The 19281-nt window shown below is 33.9% G+C and overlaps 1 protein-coding gene across 1 annotated transcript in view; it reads left to right on the top strand.

The window, feature by feature from the left end:
* The window catches only part of LOC136035225 (ADAMTS-like protein 5), a 263978-nt gene extending 248065 nt beyond the window's left edge, over nucleotides 1-15913 (top strand). The window contains exons 10-11 of the mRNA XM_065716844.1: nucleotides 9052-9610; nucleotides 15489-15913. Of these exons, the coding sequence (XP_065572916.1) occupies nucleotides 9052-9610; nucleotides 15489-15814 (885 nt within the window). The 3' untranslated portion in view covers nucleotides 15815-15913. The remainder of the gene's footprint in view (nucleotides 1-9051; nucleotides 9611-15488) is intronic.
* The last annotated feature ends 3368 nt before the right edge of the window (nucleotides 15914-19281 follow it).

Here is a 19281-nt window from a genome sequence, read left to right as displayed (position 1 = left end):
ATCTTCAGCTGTAAAAACTATTGTTTGTTGAGCAACAAAAAAAAAGCTAAAGGCAAGCGAGTATGTCTCATTATATGGTCAGTATGTTGCATTGAAATGATTACAAACTTTATACGTATTTTTTGTTAATCTACCCTGTTTTGTCTACTGGGGTTGTGTTTCTTAGGGTTGAAACGAAAATTTATTAATATCTGGCAAAATCTTTTAAGACAGTGAAAAATAAGAAAAAAGTATTTTTTATGTAAGTAAGCTCTACTGCGCTAAAAGTCATAGGGCAATAGCAGTACAAAACAAAAAAAGAAAATCAACTTTTAAATAATTGACATTGCATAACATAAACAAAGAAAAACACAAATCATAAAAGAATTATTTCTATGTGCCATTGCCCTCCTGAGAAATCATCCTAAATTTTTAACACTTGCAAAACATTCATCCCTCATTACATTCACCACCCATCTCTCATCAAACCTGCACTTTCCATACACTTCATTTCTCAACTGCTTCAATTCTTCATCTTCATACATCACATGACGCACACGCTCATCCATGCTTCCACACATCGAGAAAAAGTAAGGACTATCCTGCCTTTGCCTCCTCCCCAAATACTCCTTTCTTACTCCAAGTGGTAAATTATTCTCCTTTAATTCAATAATATACTTCTATTTCTCCTTTTTTAATTCAAGTAATAATAAAAGTACAAATCAGCTCCTCATTTTTGGTGAATTCCTCCTTTTAATGCGAAGTAATAATAAAAGTCCAAATGAATTCCTCTTTTTTGTGAATTCCTCCTTTTTTAACGCAAAGTAATAATAAAAATCCAAATATTTATCAGCTGGGAAAAAAATACAAGCAAAAAAGCTAGCTTAAACAAAACATGAAAAAACAAAGAAAACGCCCAAACGCTATTCAAAGAAACAAAATGGGATAAAAATGAAAATAAAAGATGAAAAGAAGCTAGCATTCAAATAAAATTAGTTCCTTTCGTCTTTTTTTTTATTGTATAGCGTTTGTATATTTTCTTCGCTTTTTTCATGTTTTGTTTAAGCCAGTTTTATCTTTCCTTCTTTCTATTTTTCCGTTTTGTGAAGCCTTCTGTTTGTAAAAGAGAAATATTTGGACTTTTATTATTAACTTTGAATTATTATTTTTTAAGTTTAAGCTGTCTAAAAAAATTTTTACCCGTTATTTATAGATTTTTGTTTCAATTGTAAAGAAAAAGGTCTAAGAAACCATTTGTGTTTCCTAAAGGGGGGCTTGCAGTTTTGTGTTTGGAGAGAGGGTGCTAAATATGTTTCCCGGGTTTAAGTGTGTCTAAGAAACCATTTGTGTTTCCTAAAGGGGGGCTTGCAGTTTTGTGTTTGGAGAGAGGGTGCTAAATATGTTTCCCGGGTCCTCACATAAGGAAGTTAACCTAGGTGTGTTTTTTTTTCTTTTTTTCCTGTTGTCCGGCATTCAGCGATGTTAATTTCAATGCACAGCTTTAATTTACGGTATACATTCACTCAAAAAGCTATTACCCAATAATTGCTTTTTTAACGACATTTAGCATTAAGTAATAGATCTAATGCCAAAAATTGCTTGGCAAACACGAAAGTGTACCTGGTAATTCACGAAACCTTTTTCAAAATGTCATGACACCGTATCAGAACCTTTTAACTAGATTTTTCTTCCATAATTTCAAGTAATCCGGTCCTATAACTTTTTCGAACAGAAGCGCCTCCTTTTATTTCGGTATTCCGCTTTTTTTTATCACCTTTAAATCTTTTACTGCGGAAAAGATAATAGTAAGGGAGTCTTCGTTTAAATTTAATTGCCTTAATAAAGTCTTACAAGTCTTAGAGTGGCATTAAAGCGCTTAAAAATATGATCACCGTTCCTTCGTTTTTGTCTCCTTTCTTTTTGTTTCAATTATTTTTGCTTCTTTTTTTGCATCTCTCTTCTTTTCTGCATCTCTGCATTCTTTTTTGCATCTCTTGTGTTTGTTTGCTTCTGAGCGGTGAAAATGAAAGCAATGTGGGTAAAATAATGCCCGTTTCGTGAGCTCTTTATCGTGTGGAAAGCCCGCTTTGCCAATTTTTTTTAATGGCCCTTGCCTTGCTTGGGCAACATCGTAAGTAGCTCATGCTTTCCACCTTTCGAATGAGTCACGCTACATATTGCAACTGAGTCCAGAATTTCTGTGAAAATCTTAAAAAAAGAAGGAAATTCAACTTTGTTTAAAATTAAATAAAAAAAAAGTTTTTTTAACTGAAAAGTAAGGAGTGACATTAAAACTTAAAACGAACAGAAAGTACTCCCGTGTATGAAAGGGATGTTCCCTCCTCAACGCCCCGCTCTTTACGCTAAAGTTTGACTCTTTCTCTCAATTCTACTTTATTAAACAGTAAATAACTGAACGTGGGAGAGGGCCTAGGTGCCCTCCAATTTTTTGGTCACTTAGAAAGGGCAATAGAACTTTTATTTTTCGTTAGAATGAGCCCTCTCGTGACATTCTAGGACCATTTGGTCGATACGATCATCCCTGAAAAAAAAACAAAACAAACAAACAAATAAACACGCACCCGTGATCGGTCTTCTGGCAAAAAATACGAAGTTCCATATTTTTCTAGATAGGAGCTTGAAACTTCTACTGTAGGGTTTTCTGATACGCTGAATACGATTGTGTGATTTTCATTGGTGTGATTTTCGTAATTCTATGACTTTTAGGGGCTGTTTCCCCCTATTTTCCAAAACAAGGCAAATTTTCTCAGGCTCGCAACTTTTGATGAGTGAGACTAAATTGATGAAACGTATATATTCAAAATCAGCATAAAAATCCAATTCTTTCGATGTATCTATTAGTATCAAAATTCCGTTTTTTAGAGTTTCGTTTACTATTGAGCCGGGCCGCTCCTTACTACAGTTCGTTACCACGAACTGTTTGAAAAAAACTTATCAGACCATTTTTCTTACGTGGAAAACAACAGTCTATGTATATAATTTCATTCTGTTTGATCCCCCCTCTCTCTCTCTCTCTCTCTCTCTCTCTCTCTCTCTCTCTCTCTCTCTCTCTCTCTCTCTCTCTCTCTCTCTCTCTCTCTCTCTCTATCTCTCTCAGTGGCGCCATTTGGGCCAAATCTTGGGGTGGGCATGGGGCATTTGACAGAACTTGAGACTTTTATTATGAATCTATCCTACTTTCAAAGTTTACAATGATTAATAGAAAATAGCGTAATTACCCCAAGGGTCGTCAGGTAATTACGCTCTTTGGCTAACAGGCATGCAGTTAGTTCAAATCATTTGAACAGAATGGATTGTGTTGGACATAGTGGATAATTTTGGCCGGAAAAGGGCCCTTTGTGGTGGAAGCTTCGGCCCCCCTGGAAAATGGTGGCCCCCTTGAGCCCACCTGACCCCCCAAATGGCGCTTCTCTCTCTCTCTATATCTATATATATATATATATATATATATATATATATATATATATATATATATATATATATATATATATATATATATATATATATATATATATAGGCTATATACATAGATTTTCAAGAAATTCACGAAAAAGCTACTTCAGATTGGACCAGACAACCAAGTCGCAATGTTGAAGGCTAAGATGATTTTAAGCGACCAAAACTGTTTTCGTAATTAGCGAGACTCCAAGCCCTTGCAGGCAGTGTTCAACCGTCTGTTCAAGATTACCTAGTATCGGCATGATGATCACCCTTCAAAGTCTATCAATCATTATAAATTTTCAAATTAGGTTCCTCCCCCAATCGTCTCACTGTCTTAAATGAAGACTTATTCCAGCACCACTCAAGATAATGAAGAACAGCCTTTAGGGTTAAAGCAGTAAATTAATATTTACGATCTTTGGGTTGTTTTTACACCATCTCAAAATGTACTATTTTACGAACTGTTAACTTTACATGCCGTAAGGAAACGTTGTATCCTCCAATATATGTTTTACTTCCCATACCATGGTAATACTTCAAACCTAATTTAAAAAAGACAGGCTACTAATTTATTTCTATAGCCATTAATGTGCTCATGTTTATGTGCTCCAAGGAATCTTTTTCTTCCCAAATCTTTTTCCTTCAAATCTTATTAATTATCCTCATCTTCCCCTATGTAAAAAAACATCCTCTTTTCCACTTAAAAATTTTATTTTAGTTTCCAGTTTTGGAAAAATCCTAGTCAAAATATTTTTTTGTTATCTCCTCATAGGGACTTGGCCAATACTTGGGATTTCATTTTGATGTTATACTGTGTTCACCTTACTTGGGACTGTTTCTCCTCCCCCAAAAGAAACTAGGGTAGAAATAGGGTATTCTACTATGGTAGAAAGTTCCTAGAACCAGTAAAATCTAAAAAAACCATATGGAAAAAAAAATCTATATTGAAGCCTTAAAAACTTGTTTTTTAAGGTAACAGACTTCAACTTCGGTTTCTTTTATAATTAGTCTCCCTGAAAGGTTTGGATCAAAAATATTTGACCGCGGTTAATCCAGTCTCCAGCCTGTTTTCTAGACTACTCCCTTCCCTGTAAGGATAAATAATAAATTGAATTTATTACAACTCTGTTTATCTAGAAAAATGACACTTAAAAAAAGTACGTTAGACAGGATTGGCGGTTTATTACCTGTCCAATGTTTTGCTCATATTTTAATTTCAACTTTATTAATTTTATGCAGAATAGATTCTGACTTTTAACTATTTTCTTTTATACTACCTAAATGCTAAAAATGTAATTAATTTGTGTTGACATTTAGTTCTATCGAAGAATGTTCAATAATTTTGCAATTATCAGTTAAGCCTGTCGGGCAATAGACAAACAGCGAAGAAAATGAGCTATATCTTGACGAATACTCTTTTTTGAAGACCGGGGAGAATATTTAGCCCCCTCTCCCCAAACAAAATCACAAGTCACTCTCTAAAAGAAAATTCCCCCGAAAGTTACAGGTCACCTCTCCCCGTGAAACCTAACAAGATAGACTTACCAAAACTATGCATTTTGCATAGGGGGGGGGGAGGAAGTTTCGTGATAGGATCTTTCAATGATGGAATGTATCGTGAGGGAAGAGAATTTCCATGAAGGGGGCGCAGGGTTTTCTAGCACCATTAAAAAAAAACAATAAGAAAATAAATACATAAACAGTTTTTTTTCAACTGGAAGTAAGGAGTAGCATTATCATCATTTGATACAGAGTACTGACCGTGTAGTGAGGAATACCTTCCTCACTTCAATTAATTATAAATTAATTAGTTTCAGTTTTTTTCCAAAAACAACCCAAAAATCGTTCATCGTAATCCCAGGGGTTTTGTATTTTGCTCCAGAAATTCCTAATCTCGTTATTGATAGTGGTGTGTATGAAGGTCTTAGTTTTGAAAGAAAATTGTTCCACTCACAAGCAAAATTAAGACAACGTGCTCTTTGAAAATTATAAAAAAAAGTTCAAAACAGTTTTAAAATAATACAGTCGACTTTTTTGGCATAGAAAACTGCATAATAAGGTCCTTGCGTACACACCGCGATCTTGACCGTGACATTTTGGGTAACACTTAGCTTAGTGTTATTCCATATTCAGTTTTTAAATTCGCTCTGAATGATATAAGTCAAATTAAATCTTAAAATTTAGTTGAAAAATATCATCGAAACGAAAAATTCGTATTCTATTTAAATCTAAGAAATAGCTGCATTCGCACCTGGATCTCGAGTGTGACATTTTAGGTAAAATTTAGCTTATTTTCGTGTATATTCACTTTCTAAATTCGCTTCGAATGGTATAAGCCAAAGTAAATCTTGTAATTTAATTGAAAAATATTACCAAAATGAAAAATTAATGAAGGAATGAAAAATATCAGCGAAAAAAAGAGGAAGGGTAACATTAAACAGTTTAGATAGTTTAGACTGGATTAGACAGTTAGGAGTCAAGTGCCGTCAGTAGGGAGCACCAAGTAAATAGTAACTCGAAAAGGAAAAAAAAATAATAATAAAAAATTTGTAATAGGCTTTAAAGTTAAGAGAACCATAATGAGGACGAAAAAACAATGAGAAAAAGTTAGGTTGATTTGATTTGTGATACTAGAAAACTGGTGCAATATGTTTTTATCTCTCTTATGGCCTACCACTTGATATGTTAATAGTATATCGCGTCTATCGTCAAATTAGACTTATTTCGAATATTATTCGGTTTATATTTAATTAAGTAAAAGTTGTAAAATTCTCTGTCCGTGCATTAACAGCATAAGTACAAGCTCCGAAAACTTGAATTTATAACGATGCAAAAGTTACTCCTGACTCAAAAAAATAAAGCATACAGCACATGAGACAGGATTTTATTTAGGGAAATAAATATAATTCAATCAAAGACTTTCTTTTTAAAACATAATTATCTGCATAGTTTTGGAAATTTTGACAAATCAAAACAAGACTTGTTTTAATTTTTCCATTTCTCATTAGTTACACTACACTGTCAGTGGCACTAGAAGCTTTTATTCCTATTAAGCCCATGTTAAATCGCCAAAATTTGTTCTCTACCTCGGTGTCATGCCCTATTTTATCACTTTTATTAGCATTGAGGCTGGTCTAAGGCCTTGAAAAAAATCCAAACTAAGATGAAAATTGACTGTGAACTAAAAACAAGGAATTATTCCCCAGGATTTTTTTTCTGGAAAGAACAACTTTGACAGCAGTATAGTAGCACCAGTAAGTTCCCCATTTATCACTGTTACCAAATATATTGGTTTCTTTCGTAACCCCCCCCCCCCCCAACATGGCTAGCAAGGCTGTACTCAGGGGGCTAGGGCGTTTAAACTTCTTCCCCCTCCCCCAAAAAAATTCTGACTCGTATAAACGTAACAAAAATGAATATAAACAAATTCTTATGCGTTTTTTGAGTTTTTTGTGTGCCCACCCCCCTAAAAAAATCCTGGGTACGGCCCTGGTGGCTATATATAATCCTTGACTATATTTAAAATTTCACTATATTTAAAACACAATCTTATTTTATAATATTCAAAAGTTTCTATTCATCAGATTTTCATGGCTTCTTCCATTTCAGATCATAAGCCTTTTGCAAATTCGGTCACAATTAGGCGATACCGCAGAATAGATAATAGAATAGTTCGTTTAACGAAGTTAACATTATAGTTACAGAAATGGGCAAAAATTGATAAATATATTATTTTTAGGCTACTGTATCTGTTATAAGTATATCTACTACAGTATCAGATTTTTTTTTATCCTGACTAAGCTAGCCCTAACTATTCTAAAACCTATAAAAATAGTCCAAAACGAAACAATTTTCCCCGTAGATGCTGGCAGAGAGAGGGGGGGGGTCAAACCCCTCTCCCGCTTGCTAACGAGAGAATGAACTGGAAAATTTAAAATAGGTAAAAAAAAGATAATCCCATCCAAAGCCGTATCCAGCGAGGGTAGGAGGTTTGAATCCCCCCCCCCGTCAACAGAATGTTTGTCCGACTTGTAAAAAACGTAACAAAATGAATATAAACAGATTTTCGATGCGTTTTTTATTTTTTGTGACCCCCTCCCCACCGAAAAAAATTCTTTCGACACGGCAATGCTCTCATCTCTTATTTCCCAGGTACTACAAATTTAGGAAAAGCACGGCTGGACTAACGCGTGATTGAAAAATCACGGGTTCTGCTCCTCTTTATGTGGAGAACAGTTTCTAGTCCTTATGTTTCCATTTACTTAGAGTAGCTATCAGGTAATCTAATAAATGAAGAAAGACTATTTAGAAAGCACTGCCATCAATTTTGCTAGCTTTCTGACTTTCCATTTGGAAATGTCATCGCTGAAGGCGAGTCTTTGAAATATTGTCCTATATAAAATGTATTAGCTTTTTCTTTATAATTTAACATTTTATGGTACCAGATTCATTTTTGTGCCATCAAAGGAGTGATTGATTCGAGCTTCTTTTAATAGATAGTGTAGGGTTTTTTTTTTTTTTTTTTTAGAGGATAGTAGCGAAAGTTACAATTGTGATTGTGAGTGTTTGTTGAAGCGTCCCACCAAGTTGAGTTTTTTTTTCTTGTCTTTTTTTTATTTTTTTTTTTTTTTTTTTATTTGTAATCTCTCGGTTTTCTTTCAAGTTGATTTTGTAACTTTTGAAAAAGCTTATTATGCTAATTAAACGGCCCCTGTGTTTCAGGAGTCGTTCTTAAAGGATTGGGACAAAAGTCAAATTTTAGTGTAAAGAGCAAGGTACTGAGGAGGGAGCAGCCCCCTCATACAAGGAGTAATTTTCGTTAATTTTTAGTTTTAATGTTGCTCCTTACTTTCAGTTGAGAAATCTTTCTTTTTGTATTTAATTTCTGATCGTTTTTCAAATAATACCGGTAAATCTGGCTCACCCTCTATGAAACACTCTGTCACCTCACGGGAAACTCCTCCGTGATAGGAGCGTTTCTCTCACGTAAAATATACTCCCCCCTCGTAAAATTCCTTCTGGGCAGTTTCCATATTCGCTGAAAATCCCCTCCTTCGTTAAATTTTATTTCAGGACATTCAGCCTGAAAAATAATCCTTGGCACATTTTCATTTGAAAAAGACCCGTTTTTCCTATCACTCCGGAACAAACTTTTGGTTTTCTTTTTTAAGGTTTTTGAATTGTTGTAATCCCTTGTTAAAATATATACAAATATTTTGCAATACGAGCACAAAGTATAACTAAAACAGACTAAATGTTATCAAAAAGGGCTCAGTCGAAAAATAGTTCTGCATGTAATTTCGTCTTTTTTCCTTAATTTTAAGGTGTGTTTTTAACATTCAGCAGATAGTTCTTGGGTCTATTAAATATGTCAGCTGGTTACACTAAATATATAAATGTGTTAGCTTTATTAATTTGCTTTGTAATAAACTAATCTACTACTAATGTATTACAAATTTAATCGCTTAGGTTTCTGATCTGTTCAAGTAATTACTTCATTGGTACCCAACTTTTGTCTGTGCCTTGGAACGGCGTTTTTTTACCATTTGATACACGCTTAGTTGATGCAGCCAGTAAACAGCCAAAAATTTAAATGATTTTATATTTCAGTTGCTTCAGCGCTCGAAGAATCCCGGTGTCTACTATGAATATTGGATACCAAAAGATACTAAGAACAAAAAGCTGCTGAAACATAAACCACCACCACCAATTATTTTCAAAGAGTCGACTACTAAAAGAGTGCAAGCTAAACTGAAGAAGACTACCCCAAAAACAACTACCACAACAACTACACAGCCTCCTGGTACTACTGCTACTTTGATTCAAGCATTGCCAACTGCTGCTAGTTTAGTTAGAAAAAGTGGTGCCAGAAAAATGTATTACACATTTGGTAACAGAACCTATCAAAAGTTTCCAACGCTAAAAAATAGAGTGCTTATGCCGAAAAAGAGAAAGTCACGTTATGGCGTGTTGACAAATGAAATAAATCCTGATAGATGGTCTGCAACTTGGGTGTTGCAGGATAAGAACTGGGAAGAGAAACTATTTAAAAAAGAGAGAAAGACAAAAGCCAAAAAAGTAAAGAAAGTAAAAAAGGAAGAACAGTATTGTTCATTCTCTTGCAGGAGAAAACAAAGTGCAAGGAAAAACTTTTGCAAAAGCGATTTTGGTAAGTAGTCCATACAGTCTAGATTAGGGTACCTCAGTTGGTGGTTTCAGGTTCAAATGTCAATAGTTAGTACTTATGCTGAAAAAATAAACAAAATTATATAACAAACGCTTTAATCTCCAAATACGGTATCTAAAACAAATATCTCCAAGATCGCTTTTATCTCCATATAAAAGAAGAACGCTTTTATCTCCAACCACATATATCTCCAAGCATCTCTAAACACATTCCTATCTCCACATAAGAAAGAACGCCTTAAATTCCAAATACGGTCTCCAATTATCTCCAAGAACGCTCTTATATCCGCGTAAAAAAGAACGCTTTTCTCTTTAAATATAGTTGAAACTATTTTTGTACCCAGTTACTCGGAAAGATCGGAATCTTTAAAGGATGAAAATAAAAGTTCGGATTGGCCATAACACAATTTTTCTCTCAAAAATTTATATAACATCTCGTGATCGTCATATGCTTTCATTTCTAGTTTAAAAGTTTCATTTTTTGGGGTAACAGGGGAAACGGTGATTTTTAGTTTAGTGACATGTGTTTGGAGACATAAATATTAATTTTATATTTTTTTTAATGTCACAGTATCTTATTTATGGAAAATCTTTCAGTAAATAAAAGTAAATTATCTGTATTATCCATCCTATCATTCTAGCTCATATGCTAAAAATTTCGCTTAAAATTATTCATAGTGAAACCATCCCTTCGAAATAATCAATAGCCAAAGCGTTGCTTTTATTTTGAACGCCATGTGGGTAAACAGGTATGTGATTTTCTTTGACGAAATCATATTTGAAGATCTATCCTCCTTCACAGACAAAGTTTAGGAGATTCGATATCTTAAATTCATTTTGCGAGCCTCAGCATTGTCTGACCGTCTCTAAGACAAAGGGCCCCATAGCGAATTCTCCTAGGGGACTAGCCGCCATCGAAAGCTACTGACAATTTGTGGGTTTACTATGAAATTTTATTAAAAAGATGCTGAAATTATCCATTCTTTGTGTCAAAAAGGTTTTCAATCAATGCAGTTAGAACTACGGGTAATTTCCAAAGCTGCCAAATTGCTCAAATGATATTTTGTTTGAGCCGATATTTAGCGTATCCCTAGAATGTATTTTTTTTTAGAGACTGCCCTTTCTTGAACTAAAAAACGAGAATCCTACTCTGTTCAATCGAAAAAAACAAAACAAAATTAATGCTTTCTAATAATAGAAGTTTCATTAAAACTAAAATTCTTTATCTCTGGAACAAAATGAGAGAAGTTAATGGGTATTTCTAAGATTCCTGGGTAAGTAGCTGCTGGCTTTTAGTTTTCTCTAGTCTATTTGGATCTTTTATCCAAACTCTGCAAATTATGACATGACCGCTCAGTCAATTTTAAAAAGTTTAGCCTCACAGACTAAAAAAGATCATAATGAACGAGGTATGATGATCCATTTAGGTGATGAATCCCCTTAATTTAAAAGCGTCAAAAAACATTTGTGCCTTAGCCAATGAAATAAATATGATAATTGGTCTGCAAATTAGCTTTGCAAGATAGAAAGTGGAGCAGTTCAAAAAATATTCAAAAGAAAGCCAATTTTGTTGGAGCTTTCTTAAAAAAGAAACATTTTTTAAAGTCTCACTCTGTGTTTCTCAACCAGTGGTTTCATGTTCAAATCCACCTAAAATATAAAAAAGGATTTGAGAAGATGGAATTTCTGCTATTTAATGCCTAAGAAATTCCTCTGTCAATAATTAAGAGCCATTATAAAGATTAAAAAAAAAATACAAATTATGTTATGCGTTAACCAATCAATCAGTCTGATTATTCACCTGAAATTTTGCAACAAAAGAATTGAGAAGTAAAGCAATTTCAGAGCCCTCCATTAAAAAAAAAGAAGCTAAGTGTGTAGAAGCATTTTTATCGAAAAGGGAATTCAAAAAGTTTTTCCATAAAGTCTCGATACTTCTCACCCAGGAAAGTGATCAAGGTTACGAGAGAAAAGTTCCTGTGTTTTTTCTCTCAATTCAAGGTTACGAGAAATTACAGTTTCAATGGTTTCTACTACGAAACCACATGAACTGTAATGAAAAGTCATAAACTAATCTATTTACTTTAGGGATTCCTTAAAGATATATTTTAGGGGCTCCTTAAGGATAGAATGGTTGAGAAACAATAGGTCTTTGTTAATTCAGTATGGAGGAATTTACAAAGTAATGGGCTACTATGGGCCGTTGTTTGCTCTTTACCAGATTGTAGGTATAGATTTATAACTCATATAGATACCAGATATTATAGAAAAAAACATTGAAATACGTGACCAGGTAAATAGTCACCAAGCATCTACCAAGACTGGTGGAAATAATTGTAATCAATCCATCATTTTAGAGATCATAAAAAAAAACAAAAAAAAAACGCTTTAGCCTGCTTCAAAAATCTTAGGAAACCTTAACTGAAAACCAAGCATATGGAGCTTGTGAAAACACTTGCTGTCTGTAGTATACTATAAATTAATCAGTCTTTGGTTGCAGCTACTGCTGCAAAAATAATAATGACACGAAATTCACCTCGAATTGCCACCTTGGTATAAGAATACTAGAATACTTGGTATAAGAATACACCTTGGTATAAGGGTAATTTATAATGAGAGAAACGCTAAGTACTAGAATTCCCTGTTATAATTTGCCTAATTGACCACCTTTACGCCGCTTAACATGTTAAAAAACGGGAGGGGGTTTGAGGAGGGCATGTTCCTAAGCCTTAAAACTCCTACTAGTATTTTATTCTCGTAATTCATAAGCCTGCGAATTTTGTAGTTACTTAGCCACTTTTTCTTGTTTTTTACGTGTCTGTTAGTAATAATGAGGGATAAAGGAAAATGCCATGAGGGGTGGGGAATAAAGTACAGCGGGTCTGCATGCAAAATATATTAGCTGCAATTAATATGCACATTACGAAGTAAGAATTTTTTTCGGACTTCAAACTCTCCAAATACTCTACTCCCACCCCCACCTCCCTACTGTGCAAATATATAGCCCAAACTATGTATTTCCTATCTATTCTGTCACTTCTCTTAGTCTTTTTTCACGCTAAGGTGGAAGGAACTAGCGAAAGAAACCGGCTTACAGTAAGTCAATGCATGAACAACTTGAGTGGTAGTGGGTATATGATACAAGTACCAAAAAAAAAAGCATTCTTCCCAGCTAACAGTTGGTTTAGAATTCAACAGCTATATCAACTTACAGAAGGGGTGGGGCAACATTTATATTTCCAAATTGTTTTTTTTTTCAAGTTTTTCAAGGTAGACAAGCAAAAAGGACATTTTTCGTTAAAAATACCCCCAAAAAAGGTGTTTTTCATGAAATACCCCTAAAAGATACGTTTTTTTTAAAATGTAGGCGGTAAAAAATTGGGGGGATTCCCCTCTCTAACCGACATTCTTTTAGTTAAGGAACACAAGAAAAATACAAGTTTCAGCCTCTTGCTAAAACGATGACTTCTTTTTGTGGTCCTGTTACAGCCATGCCACATCTCCATACACGGGAACAAAAATCAAAGGAAACATGAATCGTAGGATGAGGCTACTTTTTTGGAACCTTTAGGTACATCTACAATGGTGATTAATGAGGACAAAAATTAATTACTTTGCGGCTTTAAATTAACAAAACCTTAAGGTTATTTAAAACTACACTCTGTGATCTCTGAACGATAGGCGTACAAAGAATTTTGCCCGACGAAAGTTTGTTAATGTGTTTAAAATCAATGAATATGATCCACCCACCTCATAAACTTCCACCTATTTTGCATAGATAATCAATTAAATAAGTAAACAACTTGTATACACACAAAATGAAAACCATAATTAAAATTCAGTATGTATTCAACTGCGATAATGAATTTGCATAGCGATCCCAGGCACTGATATGAAAGATGTGTAATGTATTTTAGCCTAAGGTGCCCAATGCTATAACTTGGAACAAAATTTTTGCTTAATAGTAATTTTGGTGTCTAAAAAACCATTACCAATAGATACATGACAGTCAAGCTTTGTGACAAAAGCTAAAAATTGATCATAATTTAAAAAAAAAAATCGTTCTGAATAAACGATTTGTTGTGTGGCGCATTGACATCAATAACATGATATAATATTAGTTTATTATGACTGATATGAATTGATGTAAATTGATTGGAAAAAGTATTTTATTCATGTGGCTAATACTATAATTTGTCACTAATTTTTTTCTTGTAGTAATTTTTCATGTCTAAAATAGACTACCAGCGTGACAAAGGCCAAAGTCTATTTTTTATGGAAATATAAAAAAAGGTATTTTCCTGTAAGAATGTCCCCCCACAAAAGAAGAGTATTTTAAAAAAAAGTATGAAGTATATCCCCCTCAGTTGACACTACTGATTTTCTGAAAATATCTTTCTCTGCAGTCGTTTTTGTCAGTTAATATAGTTAATCCCACTGATATGAATGACGTGTAATACTGAGATGCATTAACACGAACTAATTTTCAAAAAGATGTGAAATGATAGGAACTGACAAAAAAAAAGGTATGATATATTTTGGTCTCGATATCCATCCCAGCCCACAGTTACTATATTTTGTGAGCCTTGTGACAAAAGCCAGAAAGGTACAAAGTGGGGGGGGGGGTACAAAAAACTTAATAAGATAACAATTCGGAGGGGGGTTCAAAGCCCCTAACCCCCCCCCAGGATTCGGCCTTAGATATGACGTAGTATTACTAATGAAAAAAATTACAGAAACTGTTTCGAAAAGTCTCTAATGTATTTTAGCTTCGGTGTTCAAGAATAGTGGTCATTACTTTAATATGTAGCTAAACTTTAGCTTTCCAGTAATATTTCTTTTCTTCATATACTACTGGCAAATGGTGTACGAAAACCAAAGCCTTTTGACAAAAGCTAAACAGGTGTTTTCGATTTTCCGAAAAATTCCTTCTGCACAGGGTATTTATCAGGGAAGCACTAATGCGAATAATCTACAACGGCGTAGGAAGGGGGATGTGGGGGAACCTCTTTAGGTGCCATCCTTGTAGTGGTGAAAAAATCGATTTAAAATGGCTGTTTTCCTTCTGTTTTCCATGTTTACTAGTCAGTGTGTTGTCTTCGCGAAATGTTGCTTTCAGAATAGTTTCCATTACCATCTGTTAGAAAGGAAGGAAGACCTAAAAAAGAAGACGTAAAAAGGAAAACTTTTCTACTGGGGGGGGGGGGGTTGAGAACTTGAAATTCACCCCGGGTGTCGGAAGACCTTTCTACACCACTGGATCTATTATGCTGACATTAAAGGGCATGAAATGCTACGGACCTTTCATGACTGATGTGAAATGCTGTTAACTGATTCAAAAGATCGGAATCGTATTTTAGGCTCAGTGCTGAAAAGGCATGTGACCTCTACTATCATTTGTACCTAAATTTTGACTTGGAGTAATATTTACCTTCTAATGTACATTGCAACAAACGCAAATTTTGGACTGTAGCGTTAACAGCGAGGGGGCAGCCCCAATTATATGCGGAATAATTTTTGTTACTTTTAAATTCTAATGCTGTGCTTTCAGTTGAAAAACTTTTTTTAATTAATTAAAAAATAAATAGGTCAAATTTGTTCACGTTGATACGACTTCACATGTTGAATATGCACAATTTTATTGAGAATCAAAACAGCATATATTGATATTAGTGCCCACAGATAAAAATAATACGCCGTACCAGTGTCACTTTTAGGCTTAATGCATATAGCTGAACGTCAGTGGCAACGGAGGGTGGGGCTTGGGTCAATCAGTGGCAAGCCATTGAGTAGCTCAATAGATGGATTGCTATACACAGTTGATGCTTCATTTTCAAGTTTTAATCATTTTTTTTATTCAGGTATAAAGGCAAAAGTCCTTCATTACGATGTAATTCAAGATGAAATCAGATACGAAGTGGAAGTGTTACAATCTTATAAGAACACAGTGCCAATGTTAAGTAGAGAGTATATATGGGCTGCAGGGGCAAAATGCTTTTGCCCGAGACTTAAAATAGGCAAAGAGTATATTATGCTTGGCAGTGCTGATAAAACTTTCCGAAAGAACGAAGCCCGCTTCTATTTAAGCGCTGATAGTTATGTCAGACCCTTTAACAGGGTGAACTTGGAAAGAATTTTGAGACTCAGACGAGACGAAGTGAGATATTGTTCTAAATATAAACATTAATGTAAATAATATATGTGAATTTGTAAATTTTTGTTTTATAAGTTATTTAGAAATTTGTGCTAGCTAAAGAAAAGGTGCTATTAAATTAATAGTTCATTAGTTCAATGGTTATTTAGTACCAAGTAGTATTTAGATTTGCTGTTTACAACTACTCGATTACAACTATTCGAGCATAGTAGGCTTCAGTACAATTCAGTTAATCAAGTACTTGAGCTGTTGTTAGGATCAAAAAACTAATTTGTATAATTTATGAAATAATTGATAAATTACCTAGTAAAATTAGTCCTTACAGTATTGAAGATATTTTTAGTACGGTATCTTTTCAAAAATTCAGTAATGGTCAAGATAAAAAAAAATAAAAAAAGAGAGAAAAAAGGCAGAATTTTGAGCTTTAAGTATGTTTAAAAGATATGTAAGACATATTTGGATCGATATACGGTCATTGGGAAAAAGCTTTAGGCTCGTGATGAACCTGTAATATAAACTGTATTTAAAGAGTGGATAATTTATAGTCAAACCACTACTACTAACAACTTAGTGCATATAAAAGCCTTTTTAGGTAAAAAAAAAACTGCACAGGTCCCTCCGTCACCTTACGGTATTTGGAGCTTCTTTCTGTTCTTACATAATTCCCAGCCTTCCATGTAAATTCTTCCCATTCTATTCGTAGAAGTGGCAGTAAGAAGAAACACTTTTCTACAAATTTTTATTTGTAATAAAAAGACGAGAGTATCTAAGTTTTGGAGTTTTTTCATAGATCAACTAAAAAGCTTAGCACAATAATCCATATTATACATTATTTTCAAATGTTACTGGAAAATGTCAATCAAATATATAGGCTTTTATTAAATATTTTTATGTGTTTTTCACATTTCAGAATTTTCCAACTCTCATTGGGAGCTATCAGTTAAAAGCCGTCCAAAAACTTAATTAGCTTGTCTTTGTATTATATATAAACTCACTTTACCCCAAAAATAAGGATTGAAATCGCTAAAAAGTAATGTTCTCTGGCCTGTTTTTACATGTCTTATTTTGGTGTATTTATAGAAACTGGTACTTTGAACTTCGTATTCCTTAAAAAAAATGGAATCTCAGCGATTATATTTAATTAAAAACAAATGAATAAAAATAAATAATACATTTTAAAATTAAAAAAAACTCATAGAAATTAGAGTTTTACAGGAGAGCGCAAAAAAAAAAATCAGTTTTGGGTGTTTCGTACTACTGAGAGTATTGTATACTAAAGGTATTTTTCAAAAGATGGTGCTACTGCTACTAAGAACTCACAGTAGCACCATGTCTCCTGAGACCAACACAACCGCGCACGATGCTCCTCCATCCCAATCCATTCAAAGCTTTTCTCTTTTCCCCTCCCAAAAAGTTCCAATTTTTCTTAAATTCTTTCCTAAGAAAATTGTAGAAATCGTAAACAAAAATTGGCCCGACTGATACAAAAGCAGCAAAAATATATGTAAACGTATTTTTGAAAACAGAGACCTCGATAATCAGTAATCTCTCTTTTTTTTAAACCCCATCCAATTTTGTTTCTTTTTTGTAAAAAATAATTTATAAAAAATAATTAGCATACTGCTACTAAAAGTTCAGACTCAAAGGAGAATCGACCCAGGTCATTCCTCACGGATTACAACACCTTTCTTACGAAGAGGATATCAAAACGATCCATATAAAAGGGAATAGAACAAAACCCCGTTTAACTCCTTCAATACGGTACCGCCAACCTGCGTTATTTCCTATTTTAACCGCAGCAATATTTTTTTCTTACATAGCACTATTCACTTTAATGTGTTTGTCTAGTCCTTACTCTTAATCTTATATCTTACTCTTAATCTTGTGTTCCTTAATATTACATAAAAACCTTATTCAATCTCTCTCCTTTCTCTTTCTCGCTTTCTTTCCCCCGTCCTTTATTCGCTTGTTGTTTTTGAGAACCTGAACTAAAAACAAAACTCTTTATTTGGCGAAAAAATATCACATGAGGTCTTCTGAATTACCGCAATCGGGACGTAGTCAAATGCAGGATAATAAATTGTAAACTTTAGGTACCTTAAGAGTAAGTTGTTTAGGCCAAATTTCCGAAGTTACCGGTTAAGAATAAAGAAAAGCAACTCAAACCGTGAAGTTTATAAGGCACAAGTTTGTTCGCGAAACTACCCCAAAAATACGTGAACTGCTGGCCACAAAGTCGTAAAAATATGAAGGGACACGTTACCGAAATTACCCCCAAATTTGTATTCCTTATAATGTCACTGAAACGGCTAAACATTACTTCTGACATTATTCCCATTTCCGACATAATTGTCGAAAACCATTTCAAGTTGTCCTCAAGGAGAGGATCATCTAAAACAACGTATGTTAATCACGCTTTGATCCTCTTAACCTAGGCTATGCTGCCATGTTGATCCCCCCCCCTCTAAGAACAAGTTAGCAGCTACTTATTGGCGATTATCTGAGAAGCATCAGAACGTCAGGTACTTCTTAAAGTCGTGAGTGATGGTATTACGTTTATTATTCGATGGAGTGACGTAGATGATGGAAACTGTAATTTTTATCAAACCTTTTCCCTTTTTTATTTTTCCTCGTCTCTTTGATCAATTCGAAAACTCGCTGCTATTTTAACAAACATATTTTTTCATAGGATTCTTAAATTATTAAGATAGTGAAGTAAACAATAACATCAATTAATGTTTAAGACCCTTAAAATGTTTAATAATCTTTAATGAATGTTAAGAGTTTCATATAAAGAAACATTTAGTTTTGAACATTTGAACTCTCTTTAATTTTAATTTAAAAACAAATCACCCTGAAGGAAAAACAACGATACGACAAGTGAAAAAAAAACGGAATGAAAATGAATTTCTTTTTTTTTGTTGTTATGATTTTCCTCTCGACTGTCCTCAGGGCAGAATTACAAATAATGTCACAACGTATGAAACCCATATGCAAGTACATGTGACAATGTAAAAAAAATACAGCTATTTGCGGATTTTAGGTTATCAAGTCCATCTATGAAAAACATTGGCAAACTTTTCAGCTTATCACGAAATACAGAATTGTTAATACCTAGCATAAATTAAAGAAGAAATTTTGAATTATACTATTTCTTGAGACAGGGCTTATTGATTTCACATAAAATTTTCAGGCAAAAGGTCTTAGAAGTCACAGCAGCTACACAAATACGTGATTTATAGCCGCATGGGGCCACAATTAGTGATAAGGAAGAAGTTAAAGAAAGATGGGTGGAACATTGTGAGAATGTGCTAAACCGAGATACACTTGCAGGAAAAGATATAGATGAAAATGAAAAAGTTTGTGATACCTTGGATGTGAAGGAAAATTTGTTTAGTGAGGAAGAATTAGTGACAGTACTAAAGGATTAAAAAATAATAAGGCTCCAGGTGCTGATAGTATGCTTAATGAGTTTCTTAAATATGGTGGCTCTGAGGTTA

Source organism: Artemia franciscana, chromosome 14 (genome assembly GCF_032884065.1).
Source record: "Artemia franciscana chromosome 14, ASM3288406v1, whole genome shotgun sequence".
Lineage (NCBI taxonomy): Eukaryota > Metazoa > Arthropoda > Branchiopoda > Anostraca > Artemiidae > Artemia > Artemia franciscana.
This window is presented reverse-complemented; position numbering and strand designations above follow the sequence as displayed.